At 38.1% G+C, this 23,109-nt stretch overlaps 3 protein-coding genes across 5 annotated transcripts in view; 1 reads left to right on the top strand and 2 right to left on the bottom strand.

Moving 5' to 3' along the window:
* Positions 1-2,909, bottom strand: part of LOC144969963 (gem-associated protein 5-like) — a 296,403-nt gene extending 293,494 nt beyond the window's left edge. Inside the window, exons 1-3 of the mRNA XM_078909074.1 lie at positions 2,512-2,909; positions 1,227-1,408; positions 501-643 (exon numbers count right to left, since the gene is read on the bottom strand). Coding sequence (XP_078765200.1) covers positions 501-643; positions 1,227-1,408; positions 2,512-2,814 — 628 coding nt within the window. The 5' untranslated portion in view covers positions 2,815-2,909. The remainder of the gene's footprint in view (positions 1-500; positions 644-1,226; positions 1,409-2,511) is intronic.
* Positions 2,910-7,398: 4,489 nt separating this feature from the next.
* On the bottom strand, positions 7,399-14,641 carry LOC144969965 (transforming growth factor-beta-induced protein ig-h3-like). 2 transcript variants are annotated; one of them, XM_078909079.1, is made up of 7 exons: positions 14,399-14,623; positions 13,113-13,321; positions 11,396-11,594; positions 9,738-9,836; positions 8,495-8,605; positions 7,816-7,986; positions 7,676-7,761 (listed from the first exon to the last, which is right to left on the bottom strand). In XM_078909079.1, the coding sequence occupies exons 1-6, from the start codon at positions 14,550-14,552 to the stop codon at positions 7,862-7,864; spliced, it is 897 nt and encodes a 298-aa protein (XP_078765205.1). In that variant the 5' UTR covers positions 14,553-14,623; the 3' UTR covers positions 7,676-7,761; positions 7,816-7,861. The 2 variants fall into 2 exon arrangements, with proteins under 2 accessions (XP_078765204.1, XP_078765205.1); XM_078909078.1 differs by having other exon boundaries at positions 7,399-7,986; positions 14,399-14,641.
* A 1,970-nt stretch (positions 14,642-16,611) lies between these two features.
* Positions 16,612-23,109, top strand: part of LOC144969964 (transforming growth factor-beta-induced protein ig-h3-like) — an 11,577-nt gene continuing 5,079 nt past the window's right edge. The window contains exons 1-3 of one of the 2 annotated variants that reach the window (XM_078909075.1): positions 16,612-16,703; positions 22,235-22,397; positions 22,700-22,923. In XM_078909075.1, the coding sequence (XP_078765201.1) occupies positions 22,235-22,397; positions 22,700-22,923 (387 nt within the window). In that variant the 5' untranslated portion in view covers positions 16,612-16,703. Of the gene's footprint in view, positions 16,866-22,234; positions 22,398-22,699; positions 22,924-23,109 lie in introns of both variants that reach the window. The other variant, XM_078909077.1, reaches the window with a different exon arrangement.

Raw genomic sequence — 23,109 nt, 5'->3', positions numbered from 1 at the left:
AACTTAATTGACAAAAAAAAAGAATGAAAATAAAAGAAAAGAAAATAATATAATAAAAATTAAATAAATAAATAAATATAATTCCATTTATGGACCCACAAGAGAATAACCCAGACATCAGCCTTCAGAGCTCTAGAGGTCTAGATTTCGATCCCCACTCGAGGCAAGTGGATTAAAAAATAAATTATAGTTTTCTATCTTGCTTTGTCTGACACTGTTTTGTTCACACTTTTTTCCAGATCTTTACCTTACACCAGTGCCTGCTCCTTAATTTGTAACCTTGATATCATTTCACATTAAGTAAGGGATGCTAGGTGACTGCATTATTTTAACATTAATGCTGTGCTGATTTCTTCCTGTGTCTAACTTTAATATAAAAAAAAAAAAGGAAAAAAAGAAAAATTTATCAAAATTCCCCCCCCCCCCCTCCCAAAAGAACAACAAAAAAAAACCCCCGAACAAAAAGCAAAATGGGATTAATATGCAATTTGACCACATACCTGTGTCATCATTCAAAAAGTTTTCCCCCAGCCTGGGACACCAGCAGACTGATGTGGTCTCTCCATCATTGCTGCAAAACCTTTGGATGACTTGAGGTTGGCGTTTACTAACATCAGCAATCACGGCAAGTCCTTTTCTGTATCTGAATCAAGGAATGTCATGAAATGTGAAAAAAAAAAACAGAAAGAAATTTTTTATAATCATGGCTAAAAAAATATCAGGTTTTTTTTTGTTCTTCTTCTTTTAAAAAAATGTTTATTTTAAAATTGAGTTGAATACAATTTATTTATTCATATGTAATAGGGTCCATCAGTCGTGACGTCACTTCCTTCATAATGACGCATAGTAACTGGTTCTAACCTATCGGAACAATGGCAGACGCTCTATGAAATACTTCTCCGACGAGCATAAAAGTGTATCCAGAGGAAAAAAACATTATAAATCTGATCATGTTTTGAATTTTTATACATTCTGATCACATGACTTCTGAAAAAGTTCTAGCCAGCATGAAGAATAAAAAGTATCAAATTTCTTTGTTTAGAACCAAGCTGCTGGTTGCTGGGCAGATCTGACATCAGATTATTGAATCCTATTGTTAGAATAAAACACATCTTGACCAAAAAAAAAACAAAACTGAATATCATTTAGATAACAAATTTGTTGATTATCATAAGCCAAGCCATCGTTGTCACGATACTAACATAAACTAAATTATCTGCACTTACCCAATCAGTATCATCTTAGCAGAGTGAGGGGATGCTTTCATACAAATAATGCAGTCTTTCTCAAGTTGAAAAGACGACACTGTGTTATCTTTCAGCTTCCATAACGCGATATTTCCTTTCTCTGTGGCTGTCAAAATGTGGTCTGTGTTTTTGGGGCTCCAAGTCATGCATGTGACTTGTTCCTGGAATAATTAATCAAAATTATAGAAAATGTGAATCATCTCTTCAAGCCAACAAGTAAGGGAGCAGAAACTGGTGTAAGAAACAAATAAGAAAAGGTATGTATGATAAAAAACATAAAAATTGAGCCTTTATACAGCGCAATATCCACTAAACGTGCTCAAAGCGCTTTACAAGGGGTTCCTGGCCAACAGCAACACACAACATGTAGAACAAGACATGACAATTTTTTTTTTCGACAGAGACAACACTGTTGACAACCAGGTACTCATTTTACACCGGGTACAGTGAGATAATGTGAATAATGAGCCTTTTCCAATGACTCAACAATGCGCTGAGCAAGGCTCGAATCCCAGGACCTTCCAATCCGAAAGTGAGTGTCACACTACAAAACACATAGTATGAAACAGTGCCAGACAAACAAGAAAAAAAAATACAAGAAAAAATGCCTTGCCTGCCAGTTGAAGCAGACTGATTGCATGGGATGATTATTATTTTATTTTACTGTCTCCTTTGTTTGGCACTGCTCTATACAAACTTTCAAACTTGAGTTTTTTTATAGAGCAACATTTCAAACCAGTAACAAGTCGGAGTGAAGCCGATGTTTGTAAATTCAATTTAAATTCCAATTGATTAGAAAGACAAGATTTTAGTCTTTAGCAGTTTAAGAAACTACATTCAATCTCATGATGACAGGATAAATTTAACCCAAGTTTCACATGTCTGATATCCTTCGCATCTAAAGAGGGTGCCTCAGACGACCCCTCTAAAAAGCAATCAACCACTTTTATCAGCCTTTATCTGGATCAGAGACTTTTTCACTTGATTTATTGAAAAAGGACTAGACGTCTATATCCTTTTTCATCAATGGAATTTGTTCAAAATTATAGGAAACTCTTCAAAAATGCCTTGAAACTTGAAATTTTATGCTGACTTGATCCCATGATTAAGCTGTATTTTAGAGCACAAATCTGAACAAGGACTCGAAAGGGAACTGAGTGCGTGGCACAAAGTAATACAATACAAACTGACACTTGACAATGATGGGTGTGATTAATTTTTTTTTTCAACTCACACACCCTTGCACACAAACTCACAAACTTACCGTGTGAATGCTTTGACATTGTATTGTGATCAATGAGCGGACATCCCATAGCTTTACATTCTTATCATCAGAGGAACAACACAACAACTGTTCTGGATCAGGGGATAAGCAAACAGAAGATATCAGCTCACGGTGCTCGGTGTAGCAGCCAATGAGCTTTGGAAGAGTTTCTGGGCTCGCTTCCGAAACATCGAACACAAACACCTCTTGTCTCCCACCAAAAGCGTACAATCCAGATGAGTTTCCACTGCTGACCGATGACAAGAACCAGTTAGGGGAAAGAGGAATATTACACTCCAACATTGTGTCTTTTTTATTAATTATTGTTTGTTATTAGAACTGTTGCTCTATCTGCGAAGTTCGAACGTCGTACGAATGTGTTCTTAGCAGACGAAACTGAAAGTAGAGTTTTAAAAACATTGACCGGACTTCCCCTCCCCACTATTAACCTCAAAAGTCACAAGAGTTCCACAATTGAGGGAGGGGGAGGGCGTTGAGTGGTTGCTAAGAAGTTCCTCCTGTCTACTGTCTGTTCACCTAGGTGGTTGCAGTTGAGAGCGCGTGGATCCTTGATTTTTAATAAAATACTAATATAAAGAAGAGAATAAAATATCGATATTGCACACTTATCTTTATAAATTCGTTGGAAGAACATTCAGGGAGCTTTCGTAAACTTACAAGCTGACACTTCCCTAAAAATTACGTCACGATTCACGATCAAATCCAGGTGAACAGACAGTTTAAGTGCTCGATGTTCACAATAATTTGTCTGTTCACATGGGTCGCGTATGTAAGACCTTCTTGGTCACAATACAAGGCGGTGATCAATGAAAGTGAAAAGTGACTTGTTGACAGCAGTGCTCAGGGTATCAAATTAGATACCTCATTTGGTTGTAATATTGAATACAACCCACAATTCACTTTCTTTTCGTGGTCGTCGCCGTGTATTGTGAAGTCATATTTTAGTCAGTGTCAGGCTAGGTCATAGGGCTAGGTGAACAGACAGTAAGAACTTAATGGTGTCAGGCTATGAGTTTACGAAAGCTGCTATTTATTTGAAACATTTTTTTTAAAAAAAATAGTGTGGAGCGGGCACTTGTCTCAATAATGAGAAAAATAGGGTATGGAGAAATGCTAGATGAAAACAGAATGAGAAGTCACGGGGTCAGTGGCACGGGTAGATGAGAAGTAGAGATAGATAGAGATAGAGAGATAGTAGATAGAAGAGATGATGAGAAATGATAGAGAGAGAGAGAGAGAGAGAGAGAGAGAGAGAGAGAGAGAGAGAGAGAGAGAGAGAGAAACTGATACACTTACACGAACATAAACACAATAAATTCTATTACATTTTTTTCATAGAGTGCAGATTGAGGTATAAGCATGACTTTCAATCTCTAAATTTTCGTCCTGAGATTTTATATAATATATTGATTTCATTATCTTGAAAATTTATTCATTATAAGACTTAGAGGGTAGATGGACATGGTTTTTGGTTAGACTATAAGTTATAGAGGCTTCTCATGGCGGACAAGATTTGCCATGAAAAGAATTGAGAGCTGTTAAGAGACATGTATTACTCTGTGGAAAGGAAAATTGGGTTTTGAATGGCCCATCAACAAGCCTCCGGTATATAATTCTGTTGAGCTGTTGGTGCAAATTTGATTCAGTGGTCTGATGTCACGCCGCCCGGCAACGGCGGCCATCTTGGTTCTAAACAAAGAAAATAATTACATTTTATTCTTCATGCTGGCTAGAACTTTTCATATGCCTTGTGATCAGAATGTGTAAAAGTCAAAACATGATCAAAGTTATGTTTTTTTCCCCTCTGGATACGCTTTTATGCTCGCCGGAGAAATATTTCATACGGCGTCCGCCATTATTCCGATAGTTTAGAGCCAGTGTTACTAAGTTACCATGCGTCATTAGGAAGGAAGTGACGTTACGACTGTTGAAGAGTATTGTTATCTCGGTGTTGGAGTTTTGTTGCTTTTCTGTACTTAATACATAAATGTGTGCTCTTGGTAATTTTTGAACATCTTTATAATACCGCAATATCCGCTAAACGTGCTCAAAGTGATTTACAAAGGGTCCGTCAGTCAACACAAACACTTAACACTCCAAGACGAGACAGGCCACCTCCAAGACAATGTTTCATTTTTATCAACTGAGACAAGACTGTTAACCCACTCAACCCTAACATCGACTATATCCGTCGTTTGTCTAGGCTACTTTTACCCCATGCCTATTTATTACATTTTTATGAGACAAATTATAGGCGTAGTATCAAAGTTAATGTTTTTAGTTTTTACATGTTAATGATAGTTGAATAAAAATATCTATGCACATGCTCATTTTTAATACATTTTTTTCCAATTTTGAAAAGTAGCAACAGTCTCTAGGATTGAGTGAGTTAAAACCCATGTACTCATTTTACACCTGGGTACGGTAGAGGATGTCGTGAGGAAAGAACCTTTTTCTAAGGACTCAACTATGTGCCCAAGGCGAAGCGTGATATCACAAGACCACATAGGAACAAAATACAATCTTTTGAAGGCTTCAAAACACGTGTCCAGACATTTCACTTCAGTTCATTTTTCTAATCCTCCACTGGCTGCCAGTCCGGGCTAGAATTGAATATAAAATAGCCCTTATCTGCTTTGGTGTAGTTGAGTCTTCTGTCCCTCTTTACATTCAACACTTACTCCAACCATACGTACCTCTGAGAAATCTTAGATCCCACGATTCAAAATTGTTAGCATCTCCTAAAACTAAACTTAAGTATTTTGGTGATAGGTCTCTTATGAAATTCGGACCCACGATTTGGAATGATCTCCCTCAATCTGTGAGATTCTCGAGCTCAATAGACATTTTCAAAAAAGCCATGAAAACATATCTTTCCAGGAAATATTTACTTAATTGAATTTTAAATGTATTGTATGTGACATTTATTTTGATGATGTATTGATGCCCTTTTATGCTCTTAATTGTTTTGATACTTTGGTTGAATTGTATTTGAATTTATTTTTTAAAGCGCTTTGAGGTTTAGACGAAAGGCGCTATATAAATATGCTTATTATTTATTATTATTGTTTATTATTAGCTCAAAGTTACAGGTCTCCAGACTTCTATTCTTGCTTTATACTATAGCGCTCAAGTTCAAGTTTAAGTCCAAATTGAACGTCTTTATCTGCAAAAAGGCGGATTTCCCACCACTGCAGATTTTATACAATTATGTGGTGACTTTCTCCTTTATTGTTTTATTGAGTTGGAAGATAAATGCTTGACAGTTGACCAAATTTGTTGTTGTTGGTAATATCTAGGATTTCTGGTGGGAGAGTGTTCCATTCCTTGATGGTTCTTGGGAAGAAACTGTTTTTATATCTACGTGGGTATTTGACGGTAAGAAAGCACATCACCTCAGGGCATTTTTGTATAGTTGTCAGAAAAATGCACGGCAGACGATGGCACAGCATCAAGCTGGACATGAAAAGGCTCCAAGAATATTCTCTCAGAGTTCCGTCTCCCTACAGAGGTTGAATGTCATGGAACTCCATTCTTCACGCTCATAAAACTACAAAGTAACAATTTTACAGAATAACAGAGAAATATTTATGAAGTATGTAAGTGTGTGTGTGTGTGTGATTATGTGTGTGTGAGGAAGGTGGATGTATGTGTGTGTGAGAGTCTTTGTGTGCGGAAGGGGTAATGTAATGTGTGTGTGAGTGTTGTGTGGAAGGGGGGAGGTGTAAGTATGTGTGTAAGTGTGTTGTGTGTGGTACGTGAGAAGGGGGTTTGTGTGTGTGTGTGTGTGTGTGTAAGGGCGTATCTGTGCGTGTGTGCGTGTGTGTGTGTGTGTGTGTGTGTGTGTTGAAGTGAAATGTATGTGTATGACTCGCATTTTAAAAATTGGCCAGAAATCTCGACCTTCAAATATCGACCTTAATCATGACAAAAATTCTCAAACCTGGGACTGTAAAGAAGACTTACCGGAAGTCCCAGGTTTGAGGGTTTTTGACAAGACGACCGTCATTTCAATCGATCGATATTTGAAGGACGAGTTATCAGGCTAAAATTTTTAATACGTGTTGATTTTTTTTTTCTTCAGATTCATCATCATCCATCGTGGCTTGTGCTCTTGAGCACGTTGCCGGTCAGCTGTCTCCACGAATCACGATCCTCTGCTGTTCGCATGAAATCTGTGTTGCTTTTAAAATTACATTTAACCATTCTTTGGTTATTTAAATAAGTCATTATTTGTCTTCCCCTAGCTCCCCTTCCTTCGAACATCCCAGATGTTACCAACTTTTCTATTCCGTCTCTTCTCCACACATGTCCCAGAAATCTTCAGATTAAGGCAAAACAAAATATTATATAAGTTAGAAAAGTGAGTGGAACAGGCACTTATGGTGATAATAACAAGAAATGAAGTTATTAGGAAAGTGCAAGAAGACAATAGAGAATAAAAACTTCGCGACGACGATGGGCGCTCGAACCCGCGACCTTACTGGTACGACTAGTGCGGCTATGTTGTCTAGTGGTTTGACACTCGCTTTCGGATCGGAAGAACCTGGGTTCGAGCCTTACTCGGTACATGGTTGAGTCTTTGGATAAGGCTCTTTACTCACAGTCTCATTCTCACACTGCACTCAGGTGTAAAATGGTTTACCTGGCCGTTCTGTTGGAAAAAAAATCAATATCGCCTAACTGGCCTCATGTCTCATTCGACATGTTATGTGTTCATGTTGGTCAAGGACCATTTGTAAAGCCCTTTGAGCACGTTTGGTGGATATTGCCCTATATAAAAGCGTCATGCTTTTGTTGTTCTTAAAAGATTTTATTCCTTTCTTGTTGAAAAATAAAACACCACATTGACAAAAAGACATTTCCTTTTGAGTAATAAAACTTTAATTGTTGGAGAGAAATCAAAACCATTCAATTACAACAACGATAACCATGACAACAAAGACATTAATAGAAGGACAAGACAACCTTGACCCTATTCCACGATGGACGGGATGAGGACGTGTGACAACAAAGACGTTTATAGAAGGACAAGACAACCTTGACCCTATTCCACGATGGACGGGATGAGGACGTGTGACAACAAAGACGTTTATAGAAGGACAAGACAATATTGTCCCGAGCCCACGATAGCTCCGAGTGTTGACGGGATGAGGACGTGTGACAACAAAGACATTTATAGAAGGACAAGACAACCTTGACCCTATCCCACGATGGATGGGATGAGGAGGAAAAAAAAACAATAAGAAGACAAAAACCTGATACACAAGAACGGGATGAGGACGTGTGACAACAAAGACATTTATAGAGGGACAAGACAATCTTGACCCTATCCCACGATAGCTCCCAGTGTTGACGGGATGAGGACGTGGTCAATAATGTGAATCACTCCATTGTCGGCATCGATGTCCACTTCCTCCAGAGTCGCCACGTTGTTCAAGAAGACGTCAGCCTCTGAATGAAAAAAACAAAATATAAAATTTATAACATATGTCACCAACAGTCTCATAACGGTGTTATGTTGAAATTTGTAAGCTGAAAATTGATTTGAAAGTCGCTTTGAAAGCTATTAATTTTAACAGCTCGCAAAATGGCAATTCATTATTTTATAATAAAGCGAATTAATCCCAATTAAACTTCATAAAAAAGTGTGAAGTGGACACGCAATCAGTGGCTAGTGCGACTGCACGTCTCTCTCAATCTCTCTCTCTCTCTCTCTCTCTCTCTCCCTCTCCCTCCCTCTCTTCTCTCTCTCTCTCTCTCTCTCTCTCTCTCTCATGCGGTGGGTGTCGTGAATTGGATCGCGATGCCTTTTATCGTAATATATTCCTCATGCATGTATGAGTATGGCAATACTAAATAACAAAAGTGTTCTACATAGGAATATACGGCTCCAGTTTTTCAGGCGAAAAGACGCTCAATGACCATCTCATTGTGCTAGATAGTACGAATCTATTCTTACGTGTAACTTTGACTCCGATACTGTGTCCACGGTAGATTGTGCTGATGGTTCCGTTACGATCCAAACTTTTAAAGTGAAGAGTTCCTGGATGCACATGGTACTCAATCGTGTCTGAAATAGATACATGGGAATAGAGTACGTGAGTTTTTCAGAGCAGAAAGGGTGTGGGGGGGGGGGGGGGGTTGGGGAATCGCCTAATGAGTTGTCGTTAGTAGAGCTCAAGGAAACAAGTGATCCCATTGGCTGAACTATTGAATACAACTCACGACTTGTTTTCTTTTGTGGCCAAAGACTTGTCGTTTGACGTCATTTTTTGGTCCGGGTTAGGCTATAAGTTAAGTTTACAAAGCTACAGCTCAACATGATAATAACTCAAACTAGCTCAACTAATAATAAAACAAAATTTCAAAGTCCTTGATAAATTTTAATGATAAATGAAATTCAAACGATCAACAACGAAATGGGTGTTGTTGAATTGAGGATGATCCATTCAGTGCGGCTCTCGTGGTATGGCACTCGCTTTTTGGATCGGAAGGTCCTGGGTTTGAATCTCACTCGGCGCATAGTTGAGTCCTTGGAAAAAGTCTTTACTCACATTTTCTCACAGTACTAGGATGTAAAATGAGTACCTGGCCGTTAACAGCGGTGTCTCTGTTTGAAAAAAAAATGTAGTATTGTCTAAACGGGTGTCATGTCTCGTTATACATGTTACGTGTTACTGTTGGTCAGACAGGGACACTTTGTAAAGAGCTTTGAGTTTAGTGGATATTGCGCTATATAAAAGATCAAGTTTAAGTTTAAAATGATGTGATCTGACATTGAGACAAACGATTTCTTTGTGGGATAGTATGACATATGTGACCCAACGTCTCAAAACGGAATTATGTCGGGATGGACCTGATGATAAAAGGTCAAATTATTATTAAACTGGTCAAAAATTAAAAATGAAACGTTGGTATTTAGAACAGTAAAATATGAGATTCCTTCTCCTCTATAAAGCATATTATAAACTCAACTTTAGCATGATATTTCTGGCTACAAATTTCATATTAAGCATCTTAATCATCCCGACTTAATAACGTTTTGAGACGAAGGGTCACATATTTTGTTGGTCCCAAATTTTCTATTCCTTATCTAAGTGTGTTCCATTGATAATGGATAAAATCAACCTTGCTTTAAGTCAAACAATCTTTTTCTGGTCCGGCAGTGTTGGGTTTATTGGGATTCCACTGTATCTACTCACGTCTGAGGAGGGTTGGGTTGTTCTCCAGCTCTTTCAGAATAACGGGACTGAGTCTGTCAAACGCTCCCTGGGAAGGGGCGAAAACTGTGAAGGGACCAGCTGGGAATAGACAAAAGGATTAGAGTGACATATGAAGACCACAAGGGAAAAACGATCAAAGTCACATTTTTCAGCTTTTGAGAAAATCAAAATTAAAGTATGGAAACCCATTGAAAACGCCACATGATAATATGAATTGAACTGAATGTGAATTACTAAAGGTATATATTTTGACCACAAGTCAGATGCATATAAATCTTGGTTGATTTTAATACCAAATTACTGTGACATTAGAACAGTAAGTGTCTTTCGACTTTGATCAATTTTCCTCTGTGGCTTTCATATGGTAAAGTGTAGTAAAAATGTATTCATTGCATTCAGGTGTAAAATGAGTACCTGGCCGGTTACAGCGTTGTCACTATCTTTAGTAAAAACTAATATCCTATCCAAAGGGTAGAAAGAAGCAAGATATAGCTACTATCCATTTAACGCTAAAAAACTCTGGGCCTTTTGGATCAGAATGACTAATATTTGGTGTGTATGTTACAGAAATAGTCATACATTCCGACTCAATGGCCGTTATTGCTCAGAAGCATGTTTGCTTTTCCGTTACAGAAATTGGTTTATCCTTCGACTCAATGGCCGTTATTGCTCAGAAGCATGTTTGCTTTTCTGCTACAGAAATTGGTTTATCCTTCGACTCAATGACCGTTATGGCTCAGAAGGACTTTGCTTTCTGCTACAGAAATTGGTTTATACTTCGACTCAAAATGGCCGTTATGGCTCAGAAAGACTTTTTCCCCCGACAGAAATTGGTTTATACGTCGACTCAATTGCCGTTATGGCTCAGAAGGACTTTTTCCCCTACAGAAATTGGTTTAAAACGTCGACTCAATGGCCGTTATGGCTCAGAAAGACTTTTTCCCCTACAGAAATTGGTTTATACGTCGACTCAATGGCCGTTATGGCTCAGAAAGACTTTTTCCCCCTACAGAAATTGGTTTATACTTCGACTCAAAATGGCCGTTATGGCTCAGAAAGACTTTTTCCCCCGACAGAAATTGGTTTATACGTCGACTCAATTGCCGTTATGGCTCAGAAGGACTACTTTTTGCCGTCCAATACCACAGAAACCGATATCAACTCCCCTTCAACATTGGACTAATAACACTGAAGACAAATGTTTGATATCTAACCTTATGTCTTTGTGGACTTCTTGCAAGTGTAATGTTTTTACCGCTACAGAAACCGGGTTAATCTCCAGTACCTTGGACATTATGGCTCGAAAGGAATACTTTATTGTTGTTTCAAGCTACAGAAACCGGAATAATTTTCAACCTCGATCTATTGGCTCTGAAGAAATAGATTACAATAGGAAATGAATTTGGAGGTTTCAATTTAAAAAAATTCCAACTATAAAAAGGGCAAATTGATGAGTGGCACACCAATTCGTTCGATTCCCTTTTTATCTAACAAAACATTCATTGAAAGTGAAACGTATTTTTGGCAGATTATTACTATTTTATACTATAAGTAAGATAAAACTGCGTTTTACTAATGCGATGGATGTTGTGAGTATTTAACATAAACGCATAGCAGCACCAATAGCGTGTACTTACGATCTCTGTAGAGAGTATTGTTCAGATTCACCTTGTCGACCAAGTCAGCCAACATGCTCAGACCGTGGTCTGGCTTTCGTAGGATCTCGTAGATGGTTCCTTCAGGGGCGTCCAAGACTGTGTCAATGGCAATGATGACGGCGCCATCAGCCTCCAGATCCCATTTCAATACTTTGGCATCGTTAAGATAGACAGAACCCTAGGGGAAAAATGGTTAGAATAAGATTCATGGAGATGGGCAGCGTGGCTCAGTGGTACGGTCTTTGCTTCCTACCCGAAAGGTACCGAGTTCAATCCCCGCCGCTGCGTTGTGTGGCCTTGAGCTGCGCTGCTCTGCGGCTGACGCCTGGGTTATTCCAGTCTTCCCTTGGAATAGACCTTAAAGACAAATTTCCCCTTGGGGATGAATAAAGGGAATTTTATTTTTTTATTTACTTATATTCAGAACGGACAGAATTTGATCTTTTTCAGAGCAGAATATTCATTTAAATGTGCTCAAATCGTTTTATAAGAGGTTCCAAGCCAACAGGTACAATGGATTAAATTGTAGAACGCTAAGGTGGTGTTAAGAACAAAAGATGATCTCCAAGGAAAAGTTAATGGGAGAAGAGGGACAGACCGACCAACAAGATCATGTATGAAGGGCATCAAGACCTGAATTGGACTGTCAGAGTATAATGCAGCAAGAAAGGTCATGGAGAGGTCGGAGTGGTGGATAATTTCAAATCAACCTCTGCCTAAAAGGAAGAGAAACCGAGATCGGATGTTTATTTTAAGCGAGTTTTTATGGGACAACATGACTCAGCGGTACGGTCTTTGCTTCGTATCCAAAAGGTACCGAGTTCGACTATCCGCCTCGTTGTGTGGCCTTGAGCAAGACATCTTGCCCTAGCTCACTTTTGAGGCGCTGCACTGCATTGGTCTGACGCCTGGGTTGTTTCAGTCTTCCTTTGGAATAGGCCCTAAAGACAATGTTCCCCTTGGGGATGAATAAAGGGAATTTATTTATTATTTATTTAGCTAAATAATTCACCATGGTTTACGTTGGCACCCAGATTTACGAATCTGAATCTCTGAATCTTCTTTTAATGTCCACTTTCACTCATAAAATTTTGACATGTGATCTAGAAGCTCTATAAAGAAATTTAAAGTAGGATCAGATGTAACTTCCCGCGGTAAATTGTTCCAATCTGTGATGGTTTTGGGGTAAAATGAGAATTTTCTGAGGTCTTTGGAGGAGTCAGTCAGGGGGATGAAACTGTCCATGTGGAAAGTCCTGGATGTTCGTGTTGGTGTTTGGAGATCAGGATTTGAAAACGCCACAAGGTGGTTCTTTATCTTATACATCATGGTCAGGGATGCTATTTTCCTACTAGTTTGGAGTGACTTTCATTGAAGTTGATCTATCATGCTGCTCACACTTGATGTTTTCTAGTAGTGTTCTGTATTGCCTCCAGTTTATCGATAAGGTGTATGTTTGTGGGTCCCAAACAATGCATGCGTATTCAATTTGTGGTCGAACTAATGACTTGTAAGTTAATGATTTTAGGCTTGTTGATTTAGTCTTTAAATTTCTTCGGAGGAAAACCAGGGTCCTATTTGGGTCATCCAAAGGAAGTAGAAAAAGAATGAGATGGGAGAGGAGGAGGAGGAGGAGGAGGAGGAAGAGAAGGATGAAGAGGAGAAGATGAAGATGAAGGATAGATCCTAAACTTACGGTTTGTGTCTGGTAGATTCTGATGTAATGGCCATTGGAGGACACCAGGACCCGGCCATTTCTGAAGTCCCAACTGAAGAGCTCACCTCGGATGACGTGAACACCCAGGACTTCGGCCAGAAGGCTGGTGTCACTCGTGATGGCGTTCAGTTCGGAGGAACTCAACTTGTTGAAGGCGGAGTCAACTGGGGCAAGGATTGTGTATGGACCTGTGGATGGAAAGTGTCGGATTTCTCTAAATGGTTTTATATTAGGATCAACTAGATGGTTAACTTGGAAAGACAGGCTTTTCATTCAAATATAGATCTATTGAAATTACCCTCTTCCTGGCAAAAAATATTACAAAAAACAAAAAACAAAAAAACAAACAAACAAAAAACAAACAAACAAAAAACAAAAACAAAACGAAAAAAACCCCTCTCTAACCTGGGAATTTCGTGAAGTCCCCGGTTTGAGAGTTTTTGCCAAGGTAAGGGTAATTTTAATCGATCGATATTTGAAGGCCGAGTTTTCTCGCCAAATTTTCAAAATACGTGTATTCGTTGGAAAGTAATTTGTAATTGACTAACGTCCTATACAAGGGTAGCAAGCAAGTGCTTTGTCCATTCCATTTCATGCCATAGAAAGCGGGATAAACCCCAGCTCTATGGATCTAATGACTCTGAAGGACTTCGTGAGAATAAGTTAGAATTTAAAGTCAAGATGATCACAATGAGGAAATTTATTTTCTTTACACTTTTCTTAATCAAGGCGTTTAGCCATTTTACCGCTATACTCTGGAAAAACACATATTTAAAAATTTGGCCAGAAAACTATATACACACACACACACACACACACACATATATATATATATATATATATATATATATATATATATACATATATATATAACAAGCTTTAATATAGAGCAATATCCACTAAATGTGCTCAAAGTGCTTTGCAAGGGGTCCCTGGTCAACAGCAACATTTAACATGTAGGACGGGACCTAACGCCTGTTAGGCGATATTACAATTTTTCGGACAAAGACAACGCTGTTAACGGCCAGGTACTCATTTTACACATGAGTACGGTAAGAGAATGTGAGTAAAGAGCCTTTTCCAAGGACCCAACTATGCGCCGAGCGCGAGGCTCGAACCCAGGACCTTCCGATCCGAAAGCTAGTGTCATACCACTAGACCATATAGCCGCACAATATATATATATAACATTCCATCTAATGTTAACTTATAAATAATTACTCGTCCATTCCACCTTACTTAGCAGAACTATTTTATAATCTTACCATCGGGGTCTCCTCCGAGAATTTTCTTATCATTTATAGATTGAGCTACGGTTAAAAAGGTAAATGCATTCAACCCCTTAATCACATCAACGGTTGACGGCATAGAAAAGGCACAGGACACGAAACCCGCGAAAACCAGTGAAATCGACAACATCTTGGCAGTGATGAACCTAACCCCCCTAGGAAAACGAAAGAATGGGTCGGTGGTTTTCACAATAGAATGTTTGGTGTGTACACGTCATCAAGATGGCGGCCACTCACTGTTATTCAACGTGAGAATCTAGCGTCTGGCATTTCCTGTTGGACACGGGATGACCAGTAAGGAGGCCTGCTTACGTCATTGGACGTCCGTCTTATCTGACCTACAGATGATAGTACATTATTGCCATAATCTGAATAAGAAATACGAACATTAGATTTTCGCCAGAAAACTCGTCCCTCAAATATCGATCAAAAACTCTCAAACCTGGGTCTTTGCGAAGACTCGGGTTTGAGAGTTTTTGCCAAGATGAGGGTCATTTTAACTGATTGATATTGAAGGACGATTTTTCTGGGCAAAATTTAAAATATGTGTTTTTTTTAAAGAGTACGGCCGAATAGAACTTGTCGGAAATGATATTTGAACTAGGTTGGTGTCAAGTCCGTGTAAAATGTATTTTTCCATCAATTTTTAATAGATTTACTCTTAAAAATGTATATTTTCATAATACCACATACTTGTTTCCTAGCAGCCCTATGTGACTTTGATGAATGGTATTAGCAAAATTCAATTTATTTCTTCTTCTTCTTCTTCTTCTTCTCCTTCTACTTTTTCTTCTTCTTCTTCTTCTTCTTCTTCTTCTTCTTCTTCTTCTTCTTCTTCTTCTTCTTTTTCTTCTTCTTCTTCTTCTTTCTTCTTCTTCTTCTTCTTCTTCTTTTCTTCTTCTTCTTCTCTTCTTCTTCTTCTTCTTCTTCTTCTTCTTCTTCTTTTCTTTTCTTTTTCTTTTTCTTTTTCTTCTTCTTCTTCTTCTTCTCTTCTTCTTCTTCTTCTTCTTCTTCTTCTCTTCTTCTTCTTCTTCTTCTTCTTCTTCTTCTCTTCTTCTTCTTCTTCTTCTTTCTTCTTCTTCTTCTTCTTCTTCTTCTTCTTCTTCTTCTTCTTCTTTCTTCTTCTTCTTCTTCTTCTTCTCTTCTTCTTCTTCTTCTTCTTCTTCTTCTTCTTCTTCTTCTTCTTCTTCTTCTTTCTTCTTCTTCTCTTCTCTTCTTCTCTTCTTCTTCTTCTTCTTCTTCTTCTTCTTCTTCTTCTTCTTCTTCTTCTTCTTCTTTTTCTTTTTCTTCTTCTTCTTCTTTCAGCTTATCCAACATTTTGCAGGGTTGCCATAATGAAAGCATCTCGGTTCATAGCATCATCTTCCTCCAGGCCCAGTTCTTTCATATCGTCCTATCCAACCATCTCGTTCTTGTTTTGTCTGGCACTATTTCATGTACACTTTTTCAGGCATTTCGAACTGGAGCGCGCCTCTAAACTATCGGAACAATGGCGGACGCCCTTATGAAATATTTCTCCGACGAGCATAAAAGCCTATCCAGAGGAAAAAAAAACCCATTATAAATCTGATCATGTTTTGACTTTTACACATTCTGACCACAAGACATATGAAAAGTTCTAGCCAGCATGAAGTATAAAAAGTACCAATTTTCTTTGTTTAGACTCACGATGGCCGCAGTTGGTGGGCGTAGTGACATCAGACTATTGAATCCAATTAGAAGACATGTCTTTTCTGATGGTCGACTCTTACTTTGTATTCTGTTGTTTTTTTGTTTGTTTGTTTGGATTTGTTTTATTATCTTTTTGTTTCTCAATTGGGGCGGGGGGGGGGGGGGGAGGGGGGTTCTGTTTCCTTTTTGTTGGTTTGGGTGGCAGGGGGGAGGGGGGAGGGGGAGTATTTTGTAATTCTTATATTATATTCTTGTCTTTGGTTTATTTGTTATTGTTTTTCTTTGTTTTTGTTTTTGTTTTTTTGGGGTTTGTTTGGGCTATTTTATTTTGCTGTTTTTTTTTTTTTTTGTTTTTTTTTTTTTTTTTTTGTTATTCTACTTTTATTTGTTTGTTTTTTTTCTTTGCATTTTTCACTCCACCAACCCTACCGAGGTTTTGATTGACTATCAATACACAACATGTCATGTCACGTGACTCTCCTTATCGCCAAGATTAAGGCTCGGTTCCATCACGATTTCAGACAATCTCTCTTAGCCTCGTTGTCCACCGTCTGACTCCATCCATCCATCCATTATTCCACGGAACCTACAGGCCGTCAACACACCGAAGGTACGTACGCTACGTCCCCTGTAGCAATTGAGACAAAATGGCGCTGGTTTATAGTTGATTAATTTTATGACGTTTGACCGATCGTGTCTCTTATTGTGAATAAATTCGGTCCCAATTTTAAGATAATCACAAAAAATTCAAACTGCCTTTTGTCCAGATATGGTGCGTCTATTCGAATATCTAATAATGTATGATTCCGATTTCTTTTCTGATAATAAAATAATAATTTTAACAATAATAATAATAATAATAATAATAATAATAATAATAATAATAATAATAATAATAATAATAATAATAATAATAATAATAATAATAATAATAATAATAATAATAATTCCCTTTATTCATAGGGGAACATTTTCTTTAGGATCTATTTTAATCGAAGACTGCAAAAAGCCCAGGCGTTAGCCGCAGTGCAGCGCCGCAAATTGATCTAGGGCGAGGTGACTTGCTCATGGCCACACCGCGCAGCGGGTGATAGAACTCAGTACCTTTCGGGTACGAAGCAAAGACACCGCTGATCCATGCTGTCCGACGGGTTTTGCCAGATCACTACACATTTGTGACATAAACCCTCTAAACAGTACTGTTTCGGGTTAATTAGATGTTGAAAATTGTGAACAATACGAAATATTTATTTGGTTTATATGTCTTATTGACGAGAATAAATACAAGATTTGTGTACTCCAGGGTTTGTCAATTCGACAAAGCCTGGAGTACACAAATCTTGTCATTTCGATAAAGCTCCCAACACCCTGCGTATTAATTCAGAAAAGTGAGTGGAGCAGGCACTGTTGTTGATAATAACAGAAAATGAAGTGAGAAGAAAAATGCCAGAAGACTAAATAAACTTCGCGGAGATGGGGTTCGAACCCGCGACCTTATCAATACAACTCCGCCTGGCCGTGAGAAGGACGGTGGATGACGTCTGCACAGCGTCCCATTAGTTGAACCATTGAACACAACTCACGATTTGTTGTCTTCTGTGGCTAAAGACTTGTCTTTTGACGTCATTTGATGGTCAGTGCGTTGCCATCGTTAACATATAGATGACTTCACTCGGGTCTTTGTTATTGTATTTTGCCATCCGCGTTTGTGAGTGATTCTCACTAAACTGTATTAACCAGACTGTAAACGTTTAAGGTTACACATAGCTTTGTGTGTTGGTTCGTCATACTTCCAGATGGCAATGTTATGAGTTTCTTAGCTAAGCGCATACTATCTATTCTAGCCTGACACGCGAATCCTGTAGGACTGGCAGTTTGACGTAATTTTTTTTAGGTTTGTGTAGCGTCTAGTGAGTTGTCGTTAGTAGAGCTCATGGAAACAAGTTATTCCATTGGTTGAACTATTGGATACAACTCACGATTTGTTTTCTTTTGTGGCAAAAGACCGGCATTTTGACGTCATTTTTTTGGTCAGTGTCAGGCCATAGCCTTCGTAACCTTATTGCCTGACACTGAGCAAAACATTACTTATGATTGTGTACCCTGAAAAATGCTGCTTCTGTGCTAGTAGTAGTAGTAGTAGTAGTAGTAATAGTAGTAGTAATAGTAGTAGTAGTAATAGTAGTAGTAGTAGTGGTGATGGTGGTGGTAGTAGTTGTATGTAGCAGTAGTAGTAGTAGTAGTAGTAGTAGTAGTAGTAGTAGTAGTAGTAGTAGTAGTAGTAGTAGTATAAGGTAAAAGAAGAAGAAGAAGAAGAAGAAGAATAATAATAATAATAATAATAATAATAATAATAATAATAATAATAATAATAATAATAATAATAATAAATACACATTTATATAGCGCTCATTCTCGTGTAAAACACAAGCTCTGGGCACTTTACAATATAAATATCAATTTTAAGTGAAAAAATAAAAAAATAAAATAATAACAACAATAACAATTCATAGCCAAATCAAGGATTCATATAGAGTCAAGAAAAACAAATACAGTAAAAATGTGTCTTGAGATTCTTTTTAAAAGTAGGTAAAGACTTGCACTCCCTCAGACCACGTGGTAGTTCATTCCAAATCTTGGGGCCGAAACAAGCAAACGATCTATCACCAAATTTTGTTCTTGATCTTTTTTCCGAAATTTTCGTTTGGTCATTACATGATCTTAAAGTGTAATTTTCAAATTTACACATGACCACGTGATCTGTGAGATATGCCGGTGCTATACCAGCCAAACACTTATAAACAAGACACGCTGCTTTGTAATATGTGCGCTTTTCAATGGGCAACCAGTGGAGAGAGGCCAACAAAAGGGTTGCATGATCAAATTTTTTTTTGCCAAAAACTAATCTTGCTGCACTGTTTTGCAGTAGTTGCAATTGTTTAATAGAAGCCTGAGGCAAGTTGACAAGCAGCGAGTTACAATAGTCTAGTTTCGAAAAAATGAGGGAAACAACCAATGTTTTACATGTTCCAATTGCAATATACTGACGGATCGAACTGATTTTCTTCAATTGAAAGTATAAAGATTTACAGAGAGCAGAAATGTGAGCTGACATTTTCATTTCTGAATCAAAATAGACACCCAAATTTTTCACAGTCTTTGAAACTTTGATCTTTTCACCCCCAATCAACACCTCAAGACCATCATTCACCTTCAACTGCCCTCTATTTCCCACAATCATCACTTCTGTTTTTGACTCATTCATTTTCAACTTGTTTGCATCCATCCACTCTTTCACATCCGTCACACATTCTTCCACACGTTTCACAATATTTTCGAGATTTTTAGTTTTATCAGTAGCATAAAGTTGCGTATCATCTGCATAGAGATGATAGCGCAGCCCATGACCAGTGATGACATTAGATAATGGAGAAGTATACAAAACAAAAAGAATTGGACCCAAAACAGAGCCTTGAGGAACACCAAAAGACAATGTATGTTGACGAGAAAGTTTATCTAAAATCATAACCTGTTGCTTTCTGCCATCTAAATAAGATTCAAACCACTGCAAGACAGTCCCAGACAAGCCAAAGGTTATATTAAGTCGTTTAATGAGAATATCGTGATCAATAGTATCAAACGCCGCCGAAAGGTCTAACAATGTCAGAAGAGAAACAGAACCTTTATCTAAAACATCAAGCAAATCACTCGCAACACAGCACAGAGCAGTTTCTGTGCTGTGGTAAGAACGATAAGCTGACTGAAATTTTTCCCATAGATTGTTTTCATGGAGATGTTGTGAAAGACGTCTGAGTACAACTTTTTCAAGGATTTTAGAAAGAAATGGCAGATTTGAGACGGGACGGTAGTTACTAAGGTCATTTACATTGAGATTTTGCTTTTTTATGAGAGGCTTTACAATTGCATGTTTATAGATATCTGGGACTTGTCCTGAGATAAGTGACTGATTTATAATATAAGTTATGCAAGGTAACAATTCAGGAAGACATAATTTCAAAATATTAGTTGGTAAAGGATCTAAATCACATGACTTCGAGGAATTATTTTAGAAATTTCTTCTTCAGTTGTTTTTTTAAAACAAGAGAATCCCTGTGAACCCGAAAAAGGGTGGAAATTTATATCTTCATTTTGCACGAGGTCCAAATTGTTCCGAATTTTCGATATTTTTCCCGAAAAGAAATCTGAAAATGCATCCGGCTGCTTTTCTACCGGGATATTAGTGGGTAGACACATGCCCTTTTCTTCCCCTAAAAGTTCCTTTGAAACAGAGAAAAATTCCTTAGTGTCCCTCACTGATGACAGTTTTGTGTTATAATAGTTTCTTTTTGCTCTTTTGCAGGTGGTTTTATACTTATGCTTTTTTGCTATATATATCAGCCGGTCAATCTCAAGGCCCGATTTTCTCCACGATGCCTCTGCATTCCTTTTTTCCCTTTTGGCAGTTTTTTCACTCTGGTTAAACCACGGAGACGGTTTCCTGGAATTTATTATTCTAGTTGTCTTTGGCGCATGCCTGTCGATGACGTTGCGCAGTACCTCGTCTGTTTTCTGTGCTGATGGTATATCCATTCTTCCTAGTTCCTCTGACAGATTGTTTTTGAAGGAACTAATGTCTATTTTTTTGGTATCCCTAGACACTATCTTGACTTTCTTTGCTTTCTCTTTGATGCATTTGAGAGTTGCCAGAATCAGATTGTGGTCTGAAATTTCTTTTTTGATATTTTTAATTGATTCAACAAGCGAGGGTGTGTCAATGATGAACCAGTCCAAGATGTGCCCCAATCTTTGAGTTGGAGAGGTCACTAACTGAGTGAGGCCATGTTCATTCAGCATATTTTTTATAATTTTAACGAGACTATTCTGATCAACATCAAACTGAATATTAAAATCGCCGATATAAATTTTTCGCTTATTTGATGTGTCTTTTGATACAAAATCTGAAAATTCGTCAGCAAAATCATTCTGTCTCAGTTTGTTCTTTTTGCTTGGGGGTGGTCTGTAGATACAAGTGATTAAAAATGAAATTTGAGGGTAGGTCAATGTGGTTTGGACACACTCGAAACTTTTGAACGAAATTGGCCTGTTTTGTATTTTAGACGAAAGAGCGTGTTTGTATATGATGGCGATCCCCCCTCCTGATCGTCCATTTCTTGGGAACGATTCCATCTTGTAGCCGGGAGGTGTCATTTCTTTCATTATAGGTTCATCACCGAACTGACGCAACCATGATTCAGTTATATATAAGAATATCGATATCGTGTTGATCTATGACATCGATTATATCGAATGTCTTGTTTCTCGATGACTGTGCGTTAATATGGCCAATACAAATGTTATGATTTTCATGACTTGGTCTTGTGTCATTTGTCAATATTTTTGTTAACGTCTGTGGTGGTCGAGTTGAACGATGACAGTTCACTGGACGTCGCGGGACTGTTGTTTCAATTACATGTTGTTTACGTCGACCACCACGTTTACAGACAATCTTTTGTTGATTGTAATGGTGTTCACGTTTGAGGTCGGAATGTGTGTTTTCAATTTGTAAACAATAAAAGCGCAGGGTGAATAAAAGTCCAACGACAGCCGACAGTAAAAATTGGTTGTGAGAACGAGTAAAAATGGCGGGGTCTTGGTGAAACATTGTAAAATAGTCCGAAACAATTTCGATAAAAATGATGTCAAAACCGTATAAAATATAATTAAAGCAATATCACAATGGTATCTTACGTGTTGTACAAAAATCCTTGAATAAAAATTGAATTGAAATAAGACGTGTAAATCCTTGAAATCGGTAAAAATTGAAGAGAAATGTCACAACAACAAAAACACGTCTTGCCTGTTAGGCAACTACACACAAGAAGAAGAAGAAGAAGAAGAAGAAGAAGAAGAAGAAGTATACAACAAAAACATACAACTATGACAACAATAACAATGACGACGACAACAACAACAAAAATAACCCCAACAACAATAGCAACAACAACAACAACAACCACGTGAAGACATATAGCGTATTGCCATACCTCTCTTCCGACTGACCTTTGACCATAATATATCCTCTCCCTCACCCCCCCCATAACCCCCCCCCCTTCACTCCTCCCCCCCCCCCCCACTTCCCAGATGTCCTGGTTGAGCCTCCTCCCACTCCTGGCAGTCGTCCTGTCCGCCCAGGCCGTGTATGTGGACATCACCATGTTAGAAGCCCTACAAAAACTGAGGGCCGACACGTTGATTGATCTCGTCAAAGCTGCTGGGCTGGACACAACTCTAGAAGATCCTGCAGGTATTGAATAAATGCGTTTGCCGCCATCTAATTCAGTCCCCGTGAAAACAGACTTGTTTACTTATAGTTTTAAATATTCGTAATTTTTTGGAGATAACAATAACAATTTTAATCGCAAGAATTAACAATTTCTCCTCACAAGGATAGGATTAAATGACACTTCAAAATCCATACAATTATGTAGTCGGACATCAATTTTCATTTTCAATAAGTTTTAATGACTTAGAAATGTTCATGAAGTTCTGAAATTGGAACCAAAATTTCGTAATTCTACGGATTTTTTGTATCATTTCAAATTTCAGCCAATTTAACCCTTTTCGCCCCAACCAACCGGGCTATTCAGTACGGCCTGCGTAATCTCAACCTAGACGAGGACGACTTGAAGAAGAACCCCGACGAGCTGAAGAAGATCTTGTTGTACCACGTGGTTCCTGGGCGTCACACGACCACCGATCTGACCAATGAGAGAATCTTCAACACTGCTTCCGGCCAACAACTCAGGATCAACCACTACATCTCCAGCAATGTAATGACGTCATTTCCTTTCAACCCCACCCCTCTCCCCAAACCACCACCTCCATCATCCCTCCTCAACCATTTAATATTAAAATTTACTTACCATAATATTGGGTTTGTCAGATTATTTTTGGACAGGATGCCAAATAAGTCGTAGAGAAAAAAAAGGGCCAAATTATGGTCTGAAAAAAAAAAA

The sequence above is a fragment of the Berghia stephanieae genome, chromosome 4, assembly GCF_034508935.2.
Source record: "Berghia stephanieae isolate SIO BIC M18660-M18661 chromosome 4, UCSD_Bste_1.3, whole genome shotgun sequence".
NCBI lineage: Eukaryota > Metazoa > Mollusca > Gastropoda > Nudibranchia > Aeolidiidae > Berghia > Berghia stephanieae.
The sequence above is the reverse complement of the archived record's forward strand: the minus strand, read 5'-3'. Positions and strand labels throughout refer to the sequence as shown.